The following is a 24634-nucleotide window of genomic DNA, read 5'->3' as shown; positions in this document are numbered from 1 at the left end:
GCGAAAGTCTCTCTAGAATGGATGACACGAATCCAAATCTCACGAAACTCGGTCCAGATAAGACAATTCTCCTTTACAAACTCATATCTCATGTTCTCATACCACAAAGTGGTTTCACGCCACCGGATAACAGTTTCTGACTTTCTTGTTTTTTTTTTGCTCTTGTTACTTCTTCTCAAATTTCCTTTGCATATCTTATGATAAGACATATGTGGAAATCTGTAAATGATACCAAAAAGGCTAGTCTTCCATATGACATGTTTCTCACCAGCATTTTTGAGTATTTTGAAGTTGATTTAACAAATGAAGCTGTTGAGAATAAGGTTTCAGTCATTAAGGGAGGATGAGTTACAAGGAGGATGATGCTGGAAAATCTTGAGGACAAGTTGGGTGTTGCCAGTAAAGAAGGCGCTGAAGAATCTGTTTTTAATCTCTCTGATGATTAATTACTGTTTTCTTTTTTTTTTAGATTGGCATACTTAGGCTTAGGGCTGGCAATGGGTAGGGTAGGGTAGGGTTTGGACCCTACCCTAACCCTACCCGCAGGTTGAAAATTTTATTAAAACTCTACCCTACTCTACCTGCGGGTTGAGAATCTCTCAACCCTAACCCTACCCGCACCCTAAAATTCTAAACCCTACCCTACCCTACCCTACCCGCAGAAATATTAAATTTTTTAAAGTAAATATAAAATTCAATCATTTCGAATTTTATACGTATTAATAACATAAAAAATAAAAAATTAATGCTCTAAATTACTAAATTAACTAACTAGTTTAGTGGTTGTTTACTTATTATAAGTCATTACATAAGAGAAGTTGTGGGTTCAACTCTCACTTCCTTCACTATATAGAGAAATTTTATAAAATATGTGTTATATATGAGGTGCAGGTAAGGTACACCCTAAACCCGTACCCTACCCTACCCGCAGCCTACCCTACCCGAACGGGTTGGACCGGGTTGGGTACCCGCGGGTAGGGTATGAATTGCCAGTCCTACTTAGGCTCAATTTGATACTCTGTTTTGTTGGGATTGGATACTGTTAGTACTATAACCCTGTGATACTTTGTGGACACTTTTGGGTTATATTTAGCATACTCTATTTTCTATCTCAAAATCTTTTTGCAGGTGCCCCTTTGATGACAAAAGGGGGAGAAAGTGCTGAAAATTGAAACTGAAAAACAGGGGATGAAATTCTCTTTTGAGAATTCATGATCACACTTGTTAAAAAGGATACACCTAATGCTTGATAATGCATAATGCTTGATTGATTATAATTGTGATGCATTTGTCTTGATCATGTGGCTGCCTGGTTGGTTATTAATATGCATTCTTGTGATAGCTTTATCTTGATGAATAAGCTTTGGATTAGGAATATACATCTAATTCATCTTGATAAACATGCTTGCTAAAAACTTTATTTTTGGCAGTTTCTTTAAGCATTGGGTATGAAAAATAAATGTTAAAAAATTTTTGCTATGATCATGTCATGATTAAAAATATTTTCTTTCCATAAGTATGATTGCTCTGATTTGATTGGAAAATATTTTTAAACAGCAATTTATTTTCAAAAATTTTTATTGATTAAGTTTGAGTAGAAAATCAAATTATTGATAACAAATGAGTTTTGTATATCATTCAAAACTGCTCATAAATCAAGCATTCAGCGTCATGTAATGGATATGCTGAATAACATTGTTACTTTAGGCTTGATTAAAATTGTTACAGGTTAGTACTTTCCTTGATAAAAACAGCATATATTAAGGGGGAGTCATGTGACAATTAGAAAGGGGAGAAATTCAAATATTCAAAGGGAGTATTCTATACTCTAATCTTTAATTTCTTTCTATTTTAATTTTTGATAATGTCTGTCATCAAGGGGGATATTGATGAGTTTGGAAAACTCTAATTTAATTTGATGATGAACAAATATTATTAAAAATAATTAATTACAAAATTATTAATTTGATCTTAATTCATACTTACTTTATTAATAATTTTGTTGTGCAGATTTTGTGTCGGGCCGAAAAAATAGCAAGCCCAATAGAGAAATAAAATTCAGCCTTGTGCAAAAATATATATAAGAATATGTGGCTGAATTTTTTATTGTGATAGTTGGGTCAGATTTAATGGTGTAAGCCCAAATCAATTGTTGGTGCAAGACCAAATAGGTTGGTCCAAAATTAAAAAAGAAAATGGGCCCAACGTTTAAGCTATTCTTTTATCATCATGGTAAAATCTAATTTTTGTTATATAGTTGCATGTTTTCACGGACACCAATCTCCCACTAAGGAAAGAATTTTAAATTTATTTAAATTGTATTAATTGTCTTGGAAACATGAAAGAGAAAAAGCAAAGTGATTTGATGGCATTGATGGAAGTCTACACGTTGTCACACAAAACATGGAGAGTTGCACCTAATTAATTTATTTTTGATAATACTCATAGCTTTGCTTTTCTTTTTTCTTTCTCTACTCTTTCTTCTCTCTCTCTCTCGGTCATTTCCATCAGGAAACATGGAAGCATTAGCAAGCTACCAACAACAAGAAGAAGGAGCTAGTACCAAGACCATCAAATTGATGGCAAGAAAACATAAAAAAACAAAATAAAAGTATGCTGTGGCTGAGATTTTCACCAAAATAGTAAGATTTGGTGAGGTAATCTCGAGCTCTTCATACCCAAAAAGAAAGAAGGAGATTCGGCCAGCAAGGAGGAGATTCTTGGAGGCATGGCTTGTCTCTGATTCTGCTCAACCACCACAAGAAGTAGCTAGAGTGGCAAAGTGATGGAAGAGGCAGAAATTGGAGCAGATGAAGCCATCATCATCATGAAGCATCAATAGCCAGAAATCCATCTTGGAGAGCAAGCTAAGGATGGAGCGCTCTGATTGATGAAGAGTGATGATCAAGGAAGAACTAGAGGTATTTGCATGTTGGGTTTTGCATGAGTTACCTCTTATCTCTCTGTGGCCGAACCGGTTCTGTTTTGAAGGAAAAGAAGTTAAGCTTGGTTTTGGTTTCAACTGTGAACGCTTCTCCTCTCTATAAAAGGGGGTGAACAGTCACGGTTTGATTCAAGGAGTTAGAAGTAAGCAGTGAGAGTGCTACGCACAAGATTCTCATAGCTATCTAAGCTTACAGATTTTCTTCTCCTTCAATGTATTCTGTTTAGTATTTTTCTGTTTAATTTTGTCATGTCTTGAGTCTCATGGAAAAAGGCAAACAATGAGGTTTGTATGAAAAAGCCATAGAGCGGAAAAAGGCAGAGAGTGTAAAATTAAAAGAAAAAGCCATAGATGTCCTTAGAGTTCATTTGTTCATCTATGTTGTGTTTCATGATTCTGTAGGAATTCCCTTGTAAGTTGGGTTAGCACTTTACAGCTTGTAATCAGGTTGATTATAGTGAAATTCCATCATAGTTGTGATGGAGACTGGATGTAGGCTGCACTGCACTTAGCAGCTGAACCAGGATATATCTGGGTGTAATTTTCTCTCTCTTCTACTCTATTTCTATTTTTACTGCACAGGAGCTAAAATTAAAAAAATATCTCGTGCCAAGTGACGAGACAAAAATAAAAGTCTCGTGACTAGGGATGAGACAAAAATAAAAAAGTCTCCTCAAAGACCAGTAAGTGTAATCAAACAAAAAAAGGGGCTAAAATTCAACCCCCCTTCTCTTAGCCACTGGAACGATCAACCTTTAACCCCAGTTTCACACTTTCAAGTTCCCATTTCTTCTGCCATTTTTGTACTCTCCAATGATTCTATAATTCCTCCTGTACGAGACTTCAATGGTGCATTTGTCAAGCTTTTTTTTTTCTCCAAAAATAAACAAATTATTTTAATAATAGTAATGTAATTAGTAGATTAATTATATAATTTTTTTTAATATGAAGTAGAAAAAATATAATAATAATATTTATTTTATTATTTAAATTAAATAATATTTATTAGTAGTGAGAAAAAAATATATAATTAGAGTTTATACTTTTATTATATGTTTAGATGAATGATGATGATGATGATGTTAATTAGTAATTAATATTAAATATATTTTAAATTTAAATATATTTTTTAATTTAAGTTATTTTAATCTGACAATAAATATATTGTGAATTTAATTTATATTTTAAAAATTTAAATTTAAATAGATATTTAAATATATTTTAGTTTTAATTATATATTTAAATCTGAATTTAAATATATTTTGAATTTAAATATATATGTAAATTTGACGTTAAATATGTTTGAGGTACATTTATAAATTTAAATTTAAATTTAAATATATTTAAATATATATATTTATAATTTAAATTTAAAATATATTTTGAATTTAAATATATATATATATATATATAAATTTGACTTTAAATTTATTTTGGTTTTAATTTTAAATTAAATTTAAATTTAAATAAAATTTGAATTCAAAAATATATTTTGAATTTAAATTTATATCTAAATCTGATCTTAAACTGACTTTAAATATATTTTGGTTTTAATTAAATATTTAAATTTAAATATATAAATAAACTACATATTTATAATTTAAAATTAAGTATTTTTTAATTTAAATACATATTTAAATCTGACGTCAATTATATTTTGGTTTTAGGTATATATTTAAATTTAAATGTAAATATATTTAAATATATGTTTATAATTTGAATTTAGATATAAATTAAACGTTTTTTGAATTTAACTATCTAAGTTCGAATTTGATTATGTTTATAATTTAAATATATATTTAAAGCTGGAAATAATTTTAATTGTTAATTTAAATTCTTCATATATTATTGTAAAAGGAATAATAATATCACATAAATTCTCACAAACAAAATTTACACTCTTAAATATTTGAAAAAAGATTTGACCATTAAAATATATTTTTAAACTAATACCTCTTTTCATTTTTACATTCTTATGTTCTTAAAAAAATAAAATACTCTCATACTTAATCATCCTAACACGTTTCTCCTTTTATACTACTTGAATTATAATTTTTTACTCAAAAAACAATAATACGCAGCATTTTTGAATGCACAATACGCAATTTGTATCTTTACAATTTGCTGTGTATTGACAATTGTATTGTCACTTTAATATTAAATACTTTAATTTAAATAACACAGTGCGTGTTACTTTATAAATATTAAAAAAATTCGAATTCGTCCTCTACGTATTGTGTTCATGAATATTTAAAGTTAGAACCAGAATTTTGTAAAACACTTTCATTTTCAATATTAAGGTATTACATCAAATTTTTTACGATATCATAAAAAATAAATCACAAACTACTCATTTCAATATCAAGACGTTTAAAATATTTTTTAAAGGTATTTTTTAATAATTAAAATTTAATATATACAATTAATTAAATTATTTATTTTTTTATTAAAATTAAGTCAAATAAATTAATTTAACTAAATAAATAATAAATCAAATTTTAAATTTATTTAAATTAATATTATTTTTTATAAAAATAACTACAATATTCTTATTATAAAAATAACTAAAATATATTTATTATATATATTAATTTTTAAAATTCTAATTCTAATCTTTTTCTTCTTGTGATATAGTTAGGAATTAAAATTTTTAAAATTAATATATATAAATATTTTAGTTATTTTTTATAATAAAAATATTATAATTATTTTTAAAAAAAAAATAAATTTAAACTAATTTAAAATCGGTTATAATATATATAAAATTTTAATTATTAAAAATATTTAAAAAAAAAAAGACCTCGACATCTTTTCGTTAGTGTCTCCCTGTATATAAACCCTAGTTTCCCTTATCATTCACATTCACCCTCAGAATGACGACTAGTACTAGTAATTTGAGTTTGAAGCTTCTGATAGACACAAAGAATAAGAAAGTGGTGTTTGCAGAAGCCTCTAAAGATGTTGTGGACTTCCTCTTCACCTTGCTTCAGTTGCCCCTTGCTACCGTCATCAAACTTTTAACCAAGGAAGCCGCCGTTGGTTGCTTGGGAAATCTTTATTCCAGCGTTGAAAACCTCAACCATGTTTACTGGCAACCAAACCTATCTAAGGATCTTATCCTTAATCCAACCATTCTTACCTCTTCACCTGCTATCTCCGGCCTCCTCCATTCAGCTGCTATAAACCACTCCCAGTCCCAGATAACTCCAAAACTCTACACGTGCTCGTTTAGCTCGTCCCCTTTCCTTTATTGCGGTAGCAGCACTGTAACAAGTGCGTACAATTCTAGTTGTGCCACGTGCCGTGGGCGTATGACGAGGGAAGTGAATTTCACGGCCACGGCGGCATCTAATAATGACAGCAATAATAATGGGTTTGTGAAAGAAGTAATAACTTACATGATCATGGATAATCTTCTCATTCAGCCTATGTCAACCATATCAGGCATCACCATGCTTAATCAGCTCAATGTCAAGGATGTTGGTGTCTTGAAAGAAACCGTTGTTCAACTTGGCATGAAAGAGGTATCTCTCTTGCACTCATCTCATTTCAACCTATTCCAACTTTAAATTACGGAGAAGTTAATATCTGAGAATCGTTAGACGAAAATTTATTCAAATTAGTCAAATTATTTAATGACTCTCGGATATCAACTTTATGTGAAGTAGACTGCACCTGAGTTTTAATGTGTTACAGGGCTTAAAGCTACTCAAGGCATCCATAGAGTCCGAGATGGCCCTCACAACCGTTTTCTTATCTTGATGCATTTGGGATCTTAAGCATATAAATTAATATATAGTTTCCTTTGATTTTTGTTGCCTTTGCTTAAAATTGATGTTAAGACTGCGTTTCTTTGTTTTAGGATGTATGTGTTTGCCTTTTATTATTTATGCAGCTTTACGTTTAATTTGATGAAAATATAAAAGCTTAACCCATGATTTTTTTTGTCTTTTTGATCATACACACACATCTCACGCATTACGCTAGGATTTGAATTTGATGTGACTTCATTTGAGGCAAACATTTTTTTTTTCATTCACAATATTCTTCAGTTGAATAGACTAAGTATTAAGTTGAATAGACTAAGTATTAATCTGTGGAAGACTAAGTATTAATCTGTTATAAATTTAAGTTATTACATGCATAAAACAAAAAAATTATTCGCCAGACAGCTTCATCAATGAGGGTATATCTAGGAAACGCCACAATGTGAGATGCTCGGAAAGTTTGATTCCATGAAGAGAATGCTCCCATAAAAATGCTTAAAACATCTTTTGGTAAAGACGCTTACGTTTCGCATTATTATTTGAACATATTAATGAACCGATTATTTCAAATTTCTTAACAAATTAGAATCAAACCCATTTTTTTATAACAATAACAATAAACCCATTTTTTTAGAGATTTAATTGTATTTTTAAATTTTTAGGAATTTAAATGTCCACAAAATAAAAAATCAGGAATATATTTGTTTTTTTATCAAAAAGTTTTAGATATTCAGTTTAAATTATATAATTCGATCAGATTAAATCGGGTCTAATGTCTAATAATTGTATTATTATTGTTATAATAAACTGATTTTGTTCTGATTTATTAAAAAAATAAATTATTAACAATTTAATAAAAATGTCCAATAATAACATGACACATGTAAACATCTTTATTAAAGTGATCTTCTTCCGTGAATTGATCATATCCCCCAATCAAGGTCAAGTTGTTATCTTACTTTATTATATAGATGTAGGTTTCTCCCCATTGTGATGGATATAGAAAATTCATGATGAATCTCGCTCGGGACAAAGAGGAATTTAGCCAAAAACAAGTTAACAAATATTTTTAAATTATATTCTATATTAACTAATTAACATTAATCAGTGGTTATTTAAATTATTTTTAAAAGATATAAAATTAATAATTATTAATTGTCTCTTCTTATTTTAATTTATCTTTAAATATTTATTATGCACTCTAATTCCTCTTTCTAAAAAATAAAACAAAAACACCAAAATATAAGATAAAGAATTATTTAAATCGCAAGAAAATAAAACATACAAAACATAGGAAAAAGAATCATCCAAAACTAATAAAAAGAATCATTCAAATCCTAAAAAATAAAAATACAAAACATAGGAAAAAGAATCATAAAAAACTAATAAAAAAATCATCTGCAATATAAAAAAATATAAAAAACTAGTTAAAAAAACCATTCAAAAATAAATAGGAGAAGAAAAAGAAGAGCCGCAGAGTGGCCAGCGACGATATTTTGGATGACGTTGCGTGGACAATAGAGAGACTCACGATGGTGCGTTGCGACGAGTGGAGGAGATGCCATGAAGAGTCGCAAGCAGCAAGCAATAGAGAGTCAAAAGACGAAAGTGTTGAAGTAGTTGTGGTAGAATCCAGAAAAGGCAGATTCAAAGAAGAAGCAATCACTATAGAAGTAGATCAAAATTAAGAGTTTGTGGGTTTGAGGAAGGGAGTTTGGAAGGTAGAGAAGAGTAGAGATGCATGAATTTTGTGAGATGATTATGTCTTTGGATGAGACATGAAGAGTTCCATCAAAAGAGGGTACCGGGTATGGGGAGTCGCAAGGGAATTAGGATTTGTGATTTTTTATAGTGAATAGTGAGTGAAAGCAAAAATAAATTAGGTTAAGTTTTAATTAATATTATTAATTTTAATTAATGAAATTTTAAATTTAAAAAAATAATTTAAAATTAATAATTATTAATTAAATTGTTCAATTCTTAGTTAATAGAGACTTGACTCCCTATATTTTTCTATTTAGAAGACACCTATGATGAAGCTTGTCATAATAATCCATTTGGTGCCTTGCTTGTGTACCAATTGGTCGTCATAGAAAGTATTACCTACAACATATTCTTTCTTCTCGTCGCATGAGGCAAACATCTTTATCACTGTATCACATGCTTTCAAGGTTGCAAGAATCGGATCGATCAATAAATCGGTGAAATTATTGGTTTAATAGTTTATTGGTTCGATCGGAGTTTAACCGGAGTTCAACTGGTTTAATTAAATATTAAATAAAATTATTAAACTTAATAAAATTCAATAATTTATAACTTAATAAAATTTAATAAAAGTAAGCCATATAGCCACAAATTCTATTATACCACAAAGCCAGCCAGCTAGAGAAACTTGAAAGGCAAAAGCACATGAATGATGAATCAAAGAAAAATATCCCCCAACCATAAAAATTGTAAACTCTTGAACAAAACCAAATTATTTTGAAAATTAATGCAAAAAAAAAATAAAAAATAAAAAATCTGTTGCGACAGAATCTGAAAAATTTTGAATGAGCTGCATAATTTCAAATCGAAAAGCATCATATCGGCAGATCCAAATCAAACACCAAAGGCAAGAAGCAATAAGAACAAAATGGCAAAAAAATAGAAGCAAACAATGGATGAATAATGAATTACCCCTATACTCGTCACTGAAGCAAACAGAAGCAACAAAACCCTATTTCTAAACAGATTCATGAAGCAGCAAACAGAAGCAGCAAAAAGTACAAATATTCTCAAAGTCACAGAAATTTTGAGATACCATTCAGTACATTATTACAAAAATTGTCAAGCTAATAGATAACAATCTAACAACTATTGGCTATTGATTACAAACACACACAGTAACAAGAAATAACTCTATAAATAAGCACACATAAACACACAGAGAAAAGAAGGATGAGAAATTCCCCAGCTGCCTTCAACGCCCCAGCCTCAATTTGCTTGCAATGATCATCATTCAATCCCAAGTCACCAATAAACGCATCATAATAGAAAGCCAAAAACAGATTGAAGATTCATGAAGCAGCAAACAGAAACAGCAAAAACAGATTGAAGATTCATGAAGCAGCAAAAACAGAGGAACTAGGAAGCATGTTCAAATAGAACAGGCGAGCTCAGAATTCAGTAGGAACAAGGAAGCATGCTCAAAATCAAGAAGACAAGAAAATCAGTCTTACTGGCGAATGAGAGGCGGGCTCGGCGAGCTGGGCGAGGTTCGGCGACGAGGAGGCGGCCTCAACGCGGTGGTGGTCGCGGCTGCTGTGCAGTGGTTTCGGTGGCTAATGATGAGCGCTGCTGGGTGGCGACTGAGGAGCGCTCTGGAATCTGGTCTCTGGAACTTGGTGGGCGGTAGCGCTGCTGGCCTTGGTGAATGGTGGGTGAGGAAGGAAGAAAGGGGAGGCTGGGTGCTGGGAGCTTGGGTGTTGTGTTGCTGAGTGTCGAGTGATTAGTGATTAGCAGATTAGGGTTATGTTCCGCCATTTTCTTTTTTTTTTTAAATAGCCAAAACGACGTCGTTTTGCTTTTGAATTTCCAAACCATTAAACCGCCAAAAAATCGGACAGTTCTTCCGGTTCGCCGGTTAATCGCCGGTTCGATCGGTTTTTTAATCGGTTCTTTGCCATTCGGTTTTTGAGGTTATCCGGACCGGCTAGGTAATCGGTTACCGGTTTTTTCGATTGAACCGGCCAGTCCGGTCTGGTTTTTAGAACAATGCATGCTTTAGCTATATCCCATAATTTTTTTTTGGTAATAATATGGGCACAAGCCCAAAAACAAAAGACTACACAAACATAGTACGAGAGATAGAGACTCCCGTTAAGTCATCAAAAAGCAAGTTCTGAAGATCTGAAGGAGCCGCTATGAAGCACGGACACTTCGCTGAGTTATCGTGTCCGCATGTCGGACACATTTCGTACACGACACTCATTGACACGCGTGTCTGCTGTGTCCAACCGTGTCTTAATAAAAAATAAAAAATTCTTCCCCGGATACGCTTGGACACACCTAAATACCATCACATGTTCGCATGTCCAGTCTTATTCTTAACATATATTCTTAAAATAAATTTGGATATGGTATATATTATTATTTATTAAAATAAAAAATATTTTAAATACTTGATATAATTAAAATAAGACGTTAAAAATAATTAAAAATTTTAATTTATATTTTAATATCAATAAAATATCAAAATATCATTACAATTCATCTAAAAAATACTTTATATTTATATATATGCGTGTCCCCGTGTCATGTAAGATTTTAAAATTTGCGTGTCGGCGTGTCCCGTGTCGTGTCGTGTCCTGTGTCCGTGTCAGTGTCCGTGCATCATAGGAAGGAGGCAAGTCTATAAAATTGTAACCTGGTAATTGACTCTGAATACTTCTAGCTAACCAGTCTGCACATCGATTTGCCTCTCTATAAACATGTTTGAATATGATCTCCCAAGTCGCTTCATCCACTCCGCTATCTTTCGAATTATATGGCTATGGCCATGGCTGTTACTGGGGTTTCTGTTAATGTACATGATTGCATTTAGAGAATCCAACTCTACTATAACCCTTCTCATCCGTAAACTCCATGCTGTCTGTAAACCATAATGAACTCCCCATAGCTCTGCTTGGGTGGCTTGGCAATAGTCTAGGTTCGCCCTGAAGCCTCCGACCCATTCCCCCTCACTAGTTCTGATTAGCCCACCACAGCTCGCTTGCCTGCTACTTTCTCGGACTGAGCCATCAATATTAAGTTTCACCCATCCTGGGTGGGGGGAACCCACGCTATAGTTGAGATGACTGGATCTCGCTTCACTTCTACAAGTTTGCTCTTTTTGAAGGCCTCCTCTATCCTCCTTGTACTCTCCATAATAATTAAAATGCATCCGTCATTTGTAGGTCTACTGAAGGCATGTTCATGTATTTCTTTCTTTCTCCATTTCCAAAGCTACCAGCAAGTCGTCATGAAAATATCAGTCCAATTAGTCGAACTACCACGACCTATGGCATTTGTGAGATTCAAGTTTAGCCAGCTCTTAAAATTAGCCGTAAAGAAGGTAGTAAGAATACTCGGCTGTACTAACTTATTCCAAACAAGAGCCGCACACGTGCAGTTCCTCAGCACATGTAAGGTGGATTCTTCTTGATTAGGACATCTGTGACAGTCTGGAGGAGTTCCCATCAGCCTAGCTCTTCTCTTGGCCGTGAATATTCTATCATGAGCAACCTGCCATAAGAAGACTTTAGTTCTTTCTGGACCCCTCGATTTCCATATTTCCTTCCAATTCTCTGTGATTTCCCTACTTTCTCGAGTTAGGTGCTTATAAGTCGAGGCTACTGTAAATATACCATCAGCAGAGTGTTTTCAACTAAGGATATCCTCTTCATTATTTTGTTGGGGGGGAGGGATATTCTGAATATTATTTAACATTGTATCTGCTAAGTATGGTTGCATAGCTTGGAGGTTCCACTCACTAGATTCAGTTACATATGCATTGACCGCTTTGTACTCTAATTCCTCAGGGATTGGTATTGTTAGCACATCATGGAGGCTCTTTAAATCATTGTGCCAGTTGTCATGCCAAAATCGAGCACTTTTACCATCACCTAAAATCCAAGAACAACAGTCCTTCCTATTTGGCCAGAGCTTGGAGAGCTCCTTCCAAATAGGAGAGCTTTTTTGCTTGTAATCACACTTTCCCAAATTAAATTTATTGCCCTTGTTATTGCTAGTTAGGACTTGCACCCATAGAGCTTGTGGTTTTGTATAGATCCTCCATATCAACTTCAGAAGGAAAGCATTGTTCATAGCAACTAGCTTTCGGAATCTAAGACCTCCTTTTCTTTCTGAGAGGCAGAAGGTGTTCCAGCTTACATAGTGGATTTTCTTCTGATTCTGCATGCGCCCCAAATGAACTGTCTTTGCTTTTTTTCTATTAAATTACAAATCCCTATCGAGATTCTGGAGTGTTGCATTTCATAATTTGCCATAGGTGTAATAACACTCTTGGCCAGGGTAATTCTACCAGCAAGAGTTAAGCATTTAGCCTTCCAGCCTTTTAATTTGTCATTGACTCTTTGCAAGACATGCTTAAATTTATCTTTTCCTGATCTGTGATTAGATATGAGTGCACCAAGATACTTACCTAGACAAGGTTGTTCTTGGAAATGACTCATCTCCACAAACCTTCTCCTATCTTGTTGTGGAACATTCTTTGAGCAAATCAGGAAAGTTTTGGCATTTCTTATTTTAAGTCCCGAAGCTAAACAGAAGGCATTTAAGATAGAGATAGCATTATTTAATTGATCAAAATCAGCCTCCATAAAGATGAGCAAGTCATTTGCGAATAGAAGATGAGAGATTGACGGCCCAAGCCTTCCAACTCGCATTCAACATTAACCTCCACACTTTTCTCAATGAGCTGTGAAAGCTTATCCATCGCTATAACGAAGAGATACGGGGAGATCGGATCACCTTGCCTGATCCCTCTCTCAGGATTGAACTCCTTTGTCTTTCCACCGTTCTAAAGCACATTGTAGGTAACAGAAGTCACGCTCATCATAATAATACTAACCAGTTTTTCAAGGACCCCAAACTCCACCACGCAAGAATTGAGAAAAGTCCAATTAAGTCTATCATATGCCTTCTCAAAATCCACTTTAATTGCCATATAACCCTTTCACCCTTTCATCCTCCTCAGCACATGAGATAATTCTTTAGCAATCAAAATGTTATCTTGTATCTTTCACCCTTGAACAAAGCTTGACTGATGGGGAGCGATTCTATCAATTAAGGCAGGTTTAAGTTTATTCACCAAAATCTTGGACAGTCCTTTATAGCTAACATTGCATAATGCAATTGGACGAAATTGAGTGATGAATTCTGGCCTTGTAACCTTCGGAATAAGGGTGATTAAGGTTTTGTTGTGATTTTTAATATTACTTGGCTCTTCCCAGCAGCTCTTAACATGATTGATGATGCTCTTCCCTATTACATCCCAATTTTCTTTGTAGAAAATGGTTGGAAAGCCATCCAACCCGGGTGCTTTGAGGGACCCAATCCTGAAAAAAGCATCTTTAATCTCTTTCCCGGTGGGCATCACATCCATATTCCGTTTTACATCCTCTTGAATCTTTGGGTAGGATTTGGAGGATTGGAGTTGTATTGTATCCCCTTGTTCTTGGTACAAGCATGTGAAAAAATTAATGGCTAGGTTTGCCAACTCCTCTTGGTCTTCCACCCAAGTCCCTTCATTATTCCGCAGCTTAAGGATCTTGTTTTTTCTCCTACGAATAATAGTTCTTGTATGATAGTAGCGGGTGTTACGGTCTCCATCAATAATCCACTTTTCTCGGGACTTTTGCAGCCACAAAATTTTTTCTCTATCAAGGATATCTGCCAGCTCTTTATGAAGTTGAAGTTCTAACTTTTCAAGAAAAGGGTTCTTACCATTTGCCTAAGCCCTCTGTATGCCTCCAATTCGATTAATAAGTCTTCTCTTCATCCTTCCAACATGGCCAAAAACCTCCTTGTTCCACCTATAGAGATTGCTAGACAAGGCTATGAGAGCATTGTCCAGACTCTCCTCGTAGTTCCAGTTCTGTCTGATGGTTTTCTTGTACTCAGGGTGTGTAATCCACATCGCTTCATATCGGAAGGGTCTTTCATACCTACTAGCTAACTGGGGATTTAGAGTGACAAGGAGGGGATGGTAATCCGAGCGCATTCGGGTTAACACATCAACTTTTGCCTCCGCAAACTTAGTTCTCCAGTCAACATTACACAGTGCCCTATCTAACCTTTTAAAAACACGTTCCATCCCTTCCTATACAGGGCCCTTCCAAGTAAATTTGGACCCAATGTATCCCAAATCTATCAAACAGCAATCATCTATCCATTTTTTAAATTTTGCGCAAGCATGTAAGTCTGTTCGTCCCCCACCCTTCTTTTCCGAGGCACACATAATCTCATTGAAATCCCCTACAAGGAGCCAAGCTTTGGACATACCTGTTGCTATAGTTCTCAACTCTGACTATAAACTCCTTCTATTTTTTTCTTGTGGGCTCACATAGATTGCTGTTAGCATCCAACTATCGTTGTTTTCTTGAGTTACCTCCATATGTATGAATTACACACAAGATCTAACCACTTTAACAGAGATATTTGGGTCATTCCAAAGAACCCAAATTCCTCCACTGAAACCATTGGCATCATGCACATGACTAAAAGCAAACCCACTTCTATCAATAGTACGGCGCGCAGTATCTCCACTACACCTCGTTTCATGTAGAATGACCAAAACAGGTTTATGCATTCTTAGATATTCCTTAAGGGTACGAGTGAAGGACTGACTCGCTACCCCTCTACAGTTCCATGAGAAAATAATCATCAGATCAGATCTAAGGAAAAAAAAAAGATGGCCTCATTGCTCCATAGCTGCATCATCCTCCCTAGGAGGCACTTCCTCTCCTTCCTTTATCGGGCCGCTTCCTTTCCCATTCTCTAACCAGTGGTTTTGGTTCTCCTCCACCATGCCAGCTCTCACACCCTTTGCTTCGTAGAGAAGAGCAGCCTCAACCATTATCTCTGTATCAATTGTGTCCATGTCTGGTGGCTCTGGCTTAGGACTCTCATCTATTGCTTCATCAATTTGTCCTGTTTCCGGAACAAATGTCTCTTCCATTTGTGAATCTTGTGAATTGAAGGTTGGTTCTGAGTTTTGTGACTCTGGAGCATTATTGGGGCCAAGGTTTGGGTTATTATTTGCCGAATTCTTCATATATGGGACATTGGTGTGGCTGTGGAGTGTTTGGTCTATGTTTCTAGTTTGGGTCAGGATTTTTTCTTTTTGTGGGTTCTTAGTTTTGTCTGGTGGGTTGCTGGAGTTAAAACCTGGTTGGGTTGCTTGGCCTATATTGTCATTGGATTTTGGTTGGGCTGAAATGGTTATTATTGGACTTTTTTGGTTATAGGCTTTCTCATTAATTTTGGATGCTTGGTTCTCTTTCCTTTTGCTCATTGTGGGTGCTAAAGCCAGGGTGCTTGTTGTATTGTTGGGGACATTCCCTGTGCCCTCATGATTGGCTTTGGGGTCGTTATTGTTCTCATCATCGAGGACAGCAAACCTCGTACTAGCAATTGCTACATTTCCTTTCCTTATCTCTCCTCCATTCACCCCACTACTTGTACCTGTGTCTATCCCTTTTTTCGTATTTTTGCCACGCGCCCTCTTTGTACGACCATCCATGGTCCAAATGGCTCTTCTGATCCATCAATGACGTTTTTTCCCTTGTCAAGATTGGCATTTCCCATATTATCCCTTCTATTTGTGTCTCCTCCACTTCCATTAACTTGAATTTATCCTTCTCTCTGTGCCTCTTCTGTGACTTTCTGGCCACTGTTCTCCCTAATTTTTCTCCCTGGACAGTTTGCACAATCCCACAAAAGAAGCATATATTGTGTATGCCCTCATACTCCACCAAGTAGTGGACTCCATTAATAGAGTATTGGGAGATCAATGGTTGTGACAGGTCTAACTCAACGCACAGCCTCGCAAACCTTCCTCGACACTTGTCTGCTGTGTTAGTGTCTACTTTCAGTGTTCTTCCTATTACATTGCCAATCTTCTTCAACATTTCATCTTCATAATATTCGATAGCAAGTCTGGGCAACCTTATCCACGCCGTCATCGTGTCAATGGTAGCCTCTGTTGGGTTGAAGTCTGGTTTCCAAAATCTCAGAGTGAGGTAGTGGTCAAATATCTTCCATGGCCCCCCAGTGAGAGCGTAGTCAAGATCCTCTTGAGAGAAGAATTTGACGATGAAAAACTCATTCCCTATATAAATGACTTCAATACTTCCCTGTTTCTCCCACATTGCTTCAAGTCTCCTGGTAAGCACCAGTAAAGATATCCTCCTTCCTATAAGCTTAACAATGAGTGTTTTCCACCAGGACTTTTTTAAGCTCTTCATTACAGCTTCATTAACTATAAAATTAAAGATACCATTTACCTTCATTAACTCTCCTTTTCTTCTATGGCTACTGGCTTCTTGCCACCTTTTACCGCCTCACTGAAGGATCGTCTGGATGGCTACTCTTCATTAGGACAACCTTCCTTTTCTTCCACCATCCAATCTTCTTCTCTTGAAACTAGTGACATGTCTCCAGAAAAGTCAAGACCTTCTCCACTTTTCCTTATCTTCTTAGCTGAGCGTTGTTCTCTATTATGTCTCGACGATTCTGGAGATTCATGGGAACAGGAGTGTCCTCCCCTAACATAACCACCTCTCATTGGTGGCTCACAACGGTAAATGAGGAAGCTTGTGATTGGGAGTGCTAACGAGAGAAGAGAAACGGAGAGCGTTCTATTACCTAACCTTTGGTTGCAACTCACACAATTGAACTCAGCTATATCCCATAATTAGCAAAGTTGTTTTGTGTATTGGGCCAAAGTAATAAATCCAATGAATCTTACTAATGGACTAAGTTCACATAACATCCAACAAAGTAGCATTAATTCCTCATTCACTTTTTTTTCCTCCCAAATAAATTTATTATAATTATATTATAATTAGTATTTAATAAATAATAATATATAATTATATTAATTTAAAAAATATTTTTATTATAATTATATAAAATTAATATTTAATATATTATTTAATTAATTATCAATCATAAATATTTTTAATTATTTTAATTATATTAATTGATATAATTCTAATTCTCATTCATATATAATAATTTTATTAGTAGATAATTAATACATACGTTAATAGTGATCTATTTAATTTGATATCAATTAATAATAATAATAATAATAATAATAATAATAATAATAATAATATAAAAAAAGTCTATACAGTACATACATTATATTACTGTGATTCATAATATTATCATAAAATTATATTGTATGGACATAAGATTAATTAAAAATATTAATCATTTAACAAGTTATTAGGCAATATACGATAAAAATAATTAAAAAATTATTAATCAATCTCATTACAAAAAAATAAATTTTAATTAAATGTTAAAATAATTGTCAAATATTATTTACCTTTGATTAGTTAATAAATTTAATTTTAATTAACATATTTTATTTTTTACTCATATTTTTACTCATTAGTTATTGTATTTTTTGTATTTAAAGTAAATATTAAATATAAAAAAATGAAAAATAATATTAATTATTATCTTCTTTTATAATTTAAAACTATAACTAAATTTGATATAATTGTAACAAGTATCTACAATTAATAATAATATGATATATATAATTTTAGGTTGTATAATATAATAAAAAAGAATGTAAATGTTTGTATAGTATATAATAATAATAACCCGATTTCTATTTTTATGTATTAAGATTTGAAAAAATATTTTTTAATAATTTGTGTTAAAACATATAATAATATAATAGTATATATATTGTATTAATTAATGATTATTTTTTGTGAAAACATATGATAATACTATAGATATAGTGTATCAATAAAATTTCTTTACAAATATAGTTGCTTATAGTATACTATTTTATTAAAATAACATATTTTTTATATAGTATTATATATATTTATATAACTCTTCTTTTAACTTTCTTCTAAAAATATTGGTATATAATTAATGTAGATATTATATATATAATATACTGATGAGCAAGTATTTTTATTTAATTAGTCATAAAGGTTAAGAAAATATAATGACATAATTTTTATCTAATTATATAATAAGTATCTCCATTAAAAATATTGACTAATTATTATCATGTATAATTAGTGTTATATATATATATATATATATATATATATATATATATATATATATATAATAGTAAATTCTTATAATTATTTATCGTTTAAAAAATTTATAATTTAGACATAATTCTTCTTCTATTTTTTAGTTTTTCTATCTAATGACTACGTACTAGTTACGATTCTATCAATAGTGTTATTTATAGTAGATTATGTGATGAAAAAATTTGAAAAAGTTTACAAATATTAAAGGAGAGTGTTAAGTTATTTTTTAGTAGATTTAAATTATTTATTGTTTATTATGAAACTTTGTGCATTAGAATTTTTTAATAATTTATTATTCATTTTGAGTTAATTTTGATATGTCTTTACTTGTCAGTATAACAACATATAAAAATTTGTTGATGAATTTAAGTATTACCAAGTTATTTTATGGTTACACTAAATATATAGGTCTAATTTATTGAAAAAAAGTAAATTACTAAAACTAATACATAACCAAACACTCATTTACCCTCCATATCATCACAGAAAAACAGATAAAAACTGTGTTGGATCATGGCATCGTCCACATCCACAAAAGAGAGCATGAAACCTCTGGTCGACACAAAGTGCAGGTAGTGAAAAATCCATGGTGGGTTGCATTGGCAATCTCTATAAGAGCGTGGATGATCTTGGCGACACGTTCTTGCAACCAAACCTATCCAGAGATTTTTTTTTCTCCGAAGGGCAGGGTACATTTAATAAGTAGTAGCAATGGCTTTGTGAAAGAGGTTGTGACGTACATGTCAACCATTTCAAGTATCACTCTGCTTGATTAACAAGTTCAATGTGAAGGAGGTTGGTGCCTTGCAAGGTGGTGAGCTTGGAATGAACGAGGTATCTTATCTCCTTAGCTTGCAAGGTTGTATGTATTTTGAACGATGCATCCTACCCTTCTATATGATGAGATGCTGTGTTGTTACTTATTTGACTCAATACGTGTAGTCATAACTCACAACTAGTATTATTTTAATATTAAAATTTAATGAATAATTTAAGAATATAATTTATTTTTATTTTATTATTAATTATTTATATTATTCAAAAAAATTATTAATTACTTAATATTATCCTCGTTATTATTGTAGTTGGGTGGATAATAAAGTATATAATATTATAATGAAAGAGGTTTAATTATTAGAAGGACGTGAAGCAGAGTAGTAAACTACGGGAAGGACCTGAATAAAACAGAGAGAGAGGAATTTGCACTTTTACTTGGTCAATAAACAACGAAGAAATATATACAAGTTAAAAATAAATTATATTTTTTATCTTTAAAATTTAATAAAAATTTTAAAAATATTCTTAAATTTTATTTTATATTAATTTTATTTTAAAAATTTTTAATTTATATTAAATATATTTTTAATGACTAATTTTTTAAAAAATTCAACAACAATTTTATAAAAACAACTCTTAACACAAGTACATTAGACATAATTTTTATATATTATTATTAAATTGATCTTAATTTTTTAAAAATTTAGCCCATAAAAATATATTTGTAACAAAATTGAAACAAAATAAATTATTAAACAACAATTGTTAAAGATATTTTGAAGAGTTGAGATAAGTAGATAACTATTACTGGTCTTGGAAAAGTAAGTGTTGTGGACTCTCGAGGTGATGAATGGGACTTGCCATACACTAACTCTTTCCAACTTCCCTCCATCTCTATATTTATAGCCTTTCAAAAATCGTCTATTTTTACTCCATTCAGATTCAGATATATAGTAGCTGGTTACTCTGTATCTTTGAAACATGACGACCAAGACATCCCCGAATAATAGTTTGAGTATGAAGCTTCTGATAGACACAAAGTGTAAGAAAGTGCTGTTTGCAGAAGCTTCTAAAGATGTGGTGGACTTCCTCTTCACCTTGCTTCAGTTGCCACTTGCTACCGTCATCAAGCTTTTAACCAAGGAAGTTGTGGTTGGTTGCTTGGGAAATCTTTATTCCAGCGTTGAAAACCTCAACCATGTTTACTTTCAACCAAACCGATCTAAGGATCTTATCCTGAATCCGACCATTCTTGGCTCTTCACCTTCCATCTCCGGCCTCCTCCCTTCATCTGCTACAAACCACTCCAAGATAACGACAAAGCTCTACAAGTGCAATTATTGCGGCGGCGGCACGTTTGTAACAGATGTGTACAATTCTAAATGTAGCACCGGTTCTTGTAGTGGCCGTATGACGACGGAAATATACTATTTCAAGGGTGAAGCCAGGACGGTTGATACTTCTGGTCACAGTAATAACAACAACGAGAATGGGTTTGTGAAAGGAGTAATAACCTACATGATAATGGATGATCTTGTCATTGAACCCATGCCAACAATATCCAGCATCACCATGCTTAACCGCTTCAATATCAAGGATGTTGGTGTCTTGAAAGAAACCGTCGTTCAACTTGGCATTACTGAGGTATCTCAACTCTTACCGTCATCTCATTTAAACGTAACCTATTCCTACTTTGTAATATAACCTTTAATGTGTTACGTACAGGGCTTAAAGCTACTTAAGGCATCCATGGAATCCCAGATGGTTCTCACCAGCGTTTTCTTAGCTAGTTAGCCTGATGCCTCTGCCATCTTAAGCATTTAAATTAATAGATTAATATCTACTACTGAGAAATACATTTTCAAGTCTGTTTGTTTTAGTTGTTGAGAAATATTCACGTTATGTTTCTTGTTAGTTTTGCTTGAAATGTTTAAGACTCTGTTTCTTGTTTTTATATAGGCGTTTGTCTTTAGCTATTATAAATCTTTTGTTTAATTAATTATTTATTTATTATTATCTAACTTCACTTCTTCACAATTAAACTAATAAATTTGAATATTGTAAAGCCTCACGACGTAAGCATTTTGTGAAATATTAAACGAGTATGTTAATTAAATTTCAGGGTGATATTGCACGTCTAATTTTAAAATTTTAGTCTTTTACTGGTTTTAGGCTACTTGGTTGGGTACAAGTTTAGAGTTTATGCTTACGCTACGTTTATGGGGGTAACCATATAATCAGTTTTCTCTTAATATTAAAATCATGTTTATTTGTCAATGCATGATGATATTACTGTTGCTTTATTCTGAATAATCTATATTGACCGTAGAAACTCTAAATATTTAAGCATAATAATTATCGTTATAGTTAACTTGACGGCTAACAGAACGACACAAATCTAGGATTTAGATTATCATTAAATTTTAAATCATATAAATAAGTCAATTAGCATCTTTGGACGAAAATAAAGAAAAAAAAACTCATTTTAAAACAACACTTTGTCCGGATGGGAATTGGTTAAATAGACCAACATTGAGATCGTAAAGTAATTGAGTAGAAAACAATTCGTTTTATTGTATTATTGCTCGAAATACACAAGTGTATAGAAGATAAAGTGATCACATAACCTGAACACCCGAAACATATATTAAGACCAATAAAGACAAAGAAAACTTAAGCAACCTTTTGAACCCTTAATATTCCAAATTATTTAAGAAAACATTTGTCAAAACCATCTCGGACTCCATAGATTCCTTCAGTACCTTTAAGCCCTGTCAACACCACACAAAAAAAAACACAGTTCAAAGAACATATAGAGTTGAGATTATTATTTGAATAGAAACGAAGAGAATAAAATAAAACTTATATCAAGAATATTATTCGCACACTAAAATCAACCGTTAATATATATTTATATATAAATACATGCGTAGTTTAATTTATTTTCAATGTGTTTTTATATTCTTGTTCCAAATTAGCATACTTAAACATATATACCTCAGTGACGCCGAGGTGAACGTGCATTTCTTTCAAGACAGCAAGATCTTGTACATTGAAGTGGTTAAGCAGGGTGATACTGGATATAGTAGCATATATAGGGTGGTTGCATACTTGGAATTTGGAAAGGGTTACTTTTGCATCATTATTTTTCCTCTTTTGTATAACATCATTGCCGACTCACATTCAACTTACGTTACGTTGTTGAAGAAGATTGTCAAATTGCTACCACTACTGTTGTTAATTAACGGCTTAACGCTTCAAGATCATTCCGCATTCGTACTTTAGTTTATGAAAAAAATTGTTTATTGCTTATTAGTTTTTATTACTTACTAACAAGTAAAATTAATTAATAAATAAATAACAAATTATTATTACTTAAATTGATTGAAAATATCTTGATGTATGTTAATTAGATAAACCTAATAATTAAGCCAATGCATATATATATATTTTTTCCACCTCAATTTTTAAACTTATTCCTTCTTCTTGTATATTTTTATCATATATTCAACAATTTATCTAAGGTGTGTCATAAAGACACGTATTAAAATGATAAATTAATTTTTTTATAATACAAAAAATTTAAATTTTGAATATATTTATATTTTTATTTATTAAATAAAAACATTTAAAATATTTTATTAATAGTAGTGTCATTATGTACACTAAAAATACATATTACCTAAACTCTATATTCAATATTCAATAATATCTTGAATTTGTGTGCGTTAAGTTTTAGCTAGCTAACCAGCAATAATCAATTGAATGGGTCAAGGTTTTGGATTCAAGTACACAACCCTTTCAACTCTCAATGCAATTAAGATTAGCTTTCAAACTGCATATATATATATATAACCTTGGCATTACTGAGGTATCTCAACTCTTACCGTCATCTCATTTAAAGGTAACCTATTCCAACTTTGTAATATAACCTTTAATGTGTTACGTACAGGGCTTAAAGCTACTTAAGGCATCCATGGAGTCCCAGATGGTTCTCACCAGCGTTTTCTTAGCTGGTTAGCCTGATGCTTCTGTCATCTTAAGCATTTAAATTAATAGTTTAATATCTACTACTGAGAAGTACATTTTCAAGTCTGTTTGCTTTAGTTGTTGAGAAATATTGTTGTTGAGATACAGTACAAGGTTTATTTGCTTTAGTTACGTTGTTGAGAGAAATATTCACGTTATGTTTCTTGTTAATTTTTCTTAAAATGTTTAAGACTGTTTCTTGTTTTACTACGCGTTTATCTTTGAGCTATTATCTTTTGTTTATAAATTAATTAATTATTATCTGGCTTCACTTCTTCACAATTAAACTAATAAATTTGAATATTGTAAAGCCTCACCACGTAAGCATTTTGTGAAATATTAAACAAGTATATCCATTTCCTATGTTAATTAACTTTCAGGGTGATATTGCACGTCTAATTTTTAAATGAGTATATACTCAAATTAGTCCCTAAAAAATTTTAAAGTGAACATTTTAGTTCTCAACTAAAATTAATCACTTTGTTGATCCGATTTTTGGCGTAAGACAAATTGATCCTTTTTTTCTCATTTCCGTTAACCACTAACGGAAGGAGCTGATGTGTTGTGTGACTGTGATGAGTCAGCCGTAAAGTTTTGCGTGTGTTGTTCGGACGAATTGGTCCCTAGTCAGAGTAGTACAAAACGCTGCCTTTTAGAATAGGGCACGACGTCGTTTTGTGAGAGGAAGAGTATCAAAATTGAAGCATCTCTTTGCCTTCCCTCCACCAAAAGAAAGTTACTCTGAACTCCCTCTCTTCTGCTAGGTTTTACTAAGGAAGCCACCACGACGTCAACCTCTAGTCCTCTGACCACCTCCGTTGCTGTTTTCGACACTAGGGTTTGAACGGGTCAGCATTATTGTAGAAGAATTTCCCTGTGAGTGTTTCGCTCGCCACGGCCACTGGTTGAGGTTAGTATAGTGATGAGTTTATTGATTAAGTTGTTGATGGTATAGTTGATCATTGTTGACATTGTTTAACGGTGTGATCATGCAGTAGTTGTTTCTGTTAGAGTACCATTAGTTGCTGGAAATAAAAGTTGTTTTTGATTCTTTGATACTGTTTCACATGGGTTACTAATAAGTGTTGTGGTGCATACATATACGAGGTTAACATGAAAAAGACACAATATGAAGTGATGAAGACATCGTATTGATGTATTAAGCTGATTATGAAATTTATCCAAATAAGAGAAGTTAGAGTAACATTTAGTATTGATGAAATTTTATCCAAATTTTATCTGATTAAGGGTAACGTTTATTATTCTGATATTGATAGTGC

The 24634-nt window shown here is 32.5% G+C and overlaps 3 protein-coding genes across 3 annotated transcripts; 1 reads left to right on the top strand and 2 right to left on the bottom strand.

The window, feature by feature from the left end:
- Positions 1-5817: 5817 nt before the first annotated feature.
- On the top strand, positions 5818-6706 carry LOC130950313 (uncharacterized). The gene is made up of 2 exons (XM_057878821.1): positions 5818-6468; positions 6641-6706. The coding sequence occupies exons 1-2, from the start codon at positions 5818-5820 to the stop codon at positions 6704-6706; spliced, it is 717 nt and encodes a 238-aa protein (XP_057734804.1).
- Positions 6707-14203: 7497 nt separating this feature from the next.
- Positions 14204-14566, bottom strand: LOC130950312 (uncharacterized). Its single transcript, XM_057878820.1, has one exon. It carries the CDS (start codon positions 14564-14566, stop codon positions 14204-14206), a length of 363 nt encoding a protein of 120 aa, XP_057734803.1.
- Positions 14567-16153: 1587 nt separating this feature from the next.
- LOC130950311 (uncharacterized) lies at positions 16154-17038 on the bottom strand. Its single transcript, XM_057878819.1, has 3 exons — positions 16858-17038; positions 16306-16732; positions 16154-16166 (listed from the first exon to the last, which is right to left on the bottom strand). The coding sequence occupies exons 1-3, from the start codon at positions 17036-17038 to the stop codon at positions 16154-16156; spliced, it is 621 nt and encodes a 206-aa protein (XP_057734802.1).
- Between the last annotated feature and the right edge of the window lie 7596 nt (positions 17039-24634).

Source organism: Arachis stenosperma, chromosome 9, assembly GCF_014773155.1.
Source record: "Arachis stenosperma cultivar V10309 chromosome 9, arast.V10309.gnm1.PFL2, whole genome shotgun sequence".
In the NCBI taxonomy this organism is placed as follows: domain Eukaryota; kingdom Viridiplantae; phylum Streptophyta; class Magnoliopsida; order Fabales; family Fabaceae; genus Arachis; species Arachis stenosperma.
This window is presented reverse-complemented; position numbering and strand designations above follow the sequence as displayed.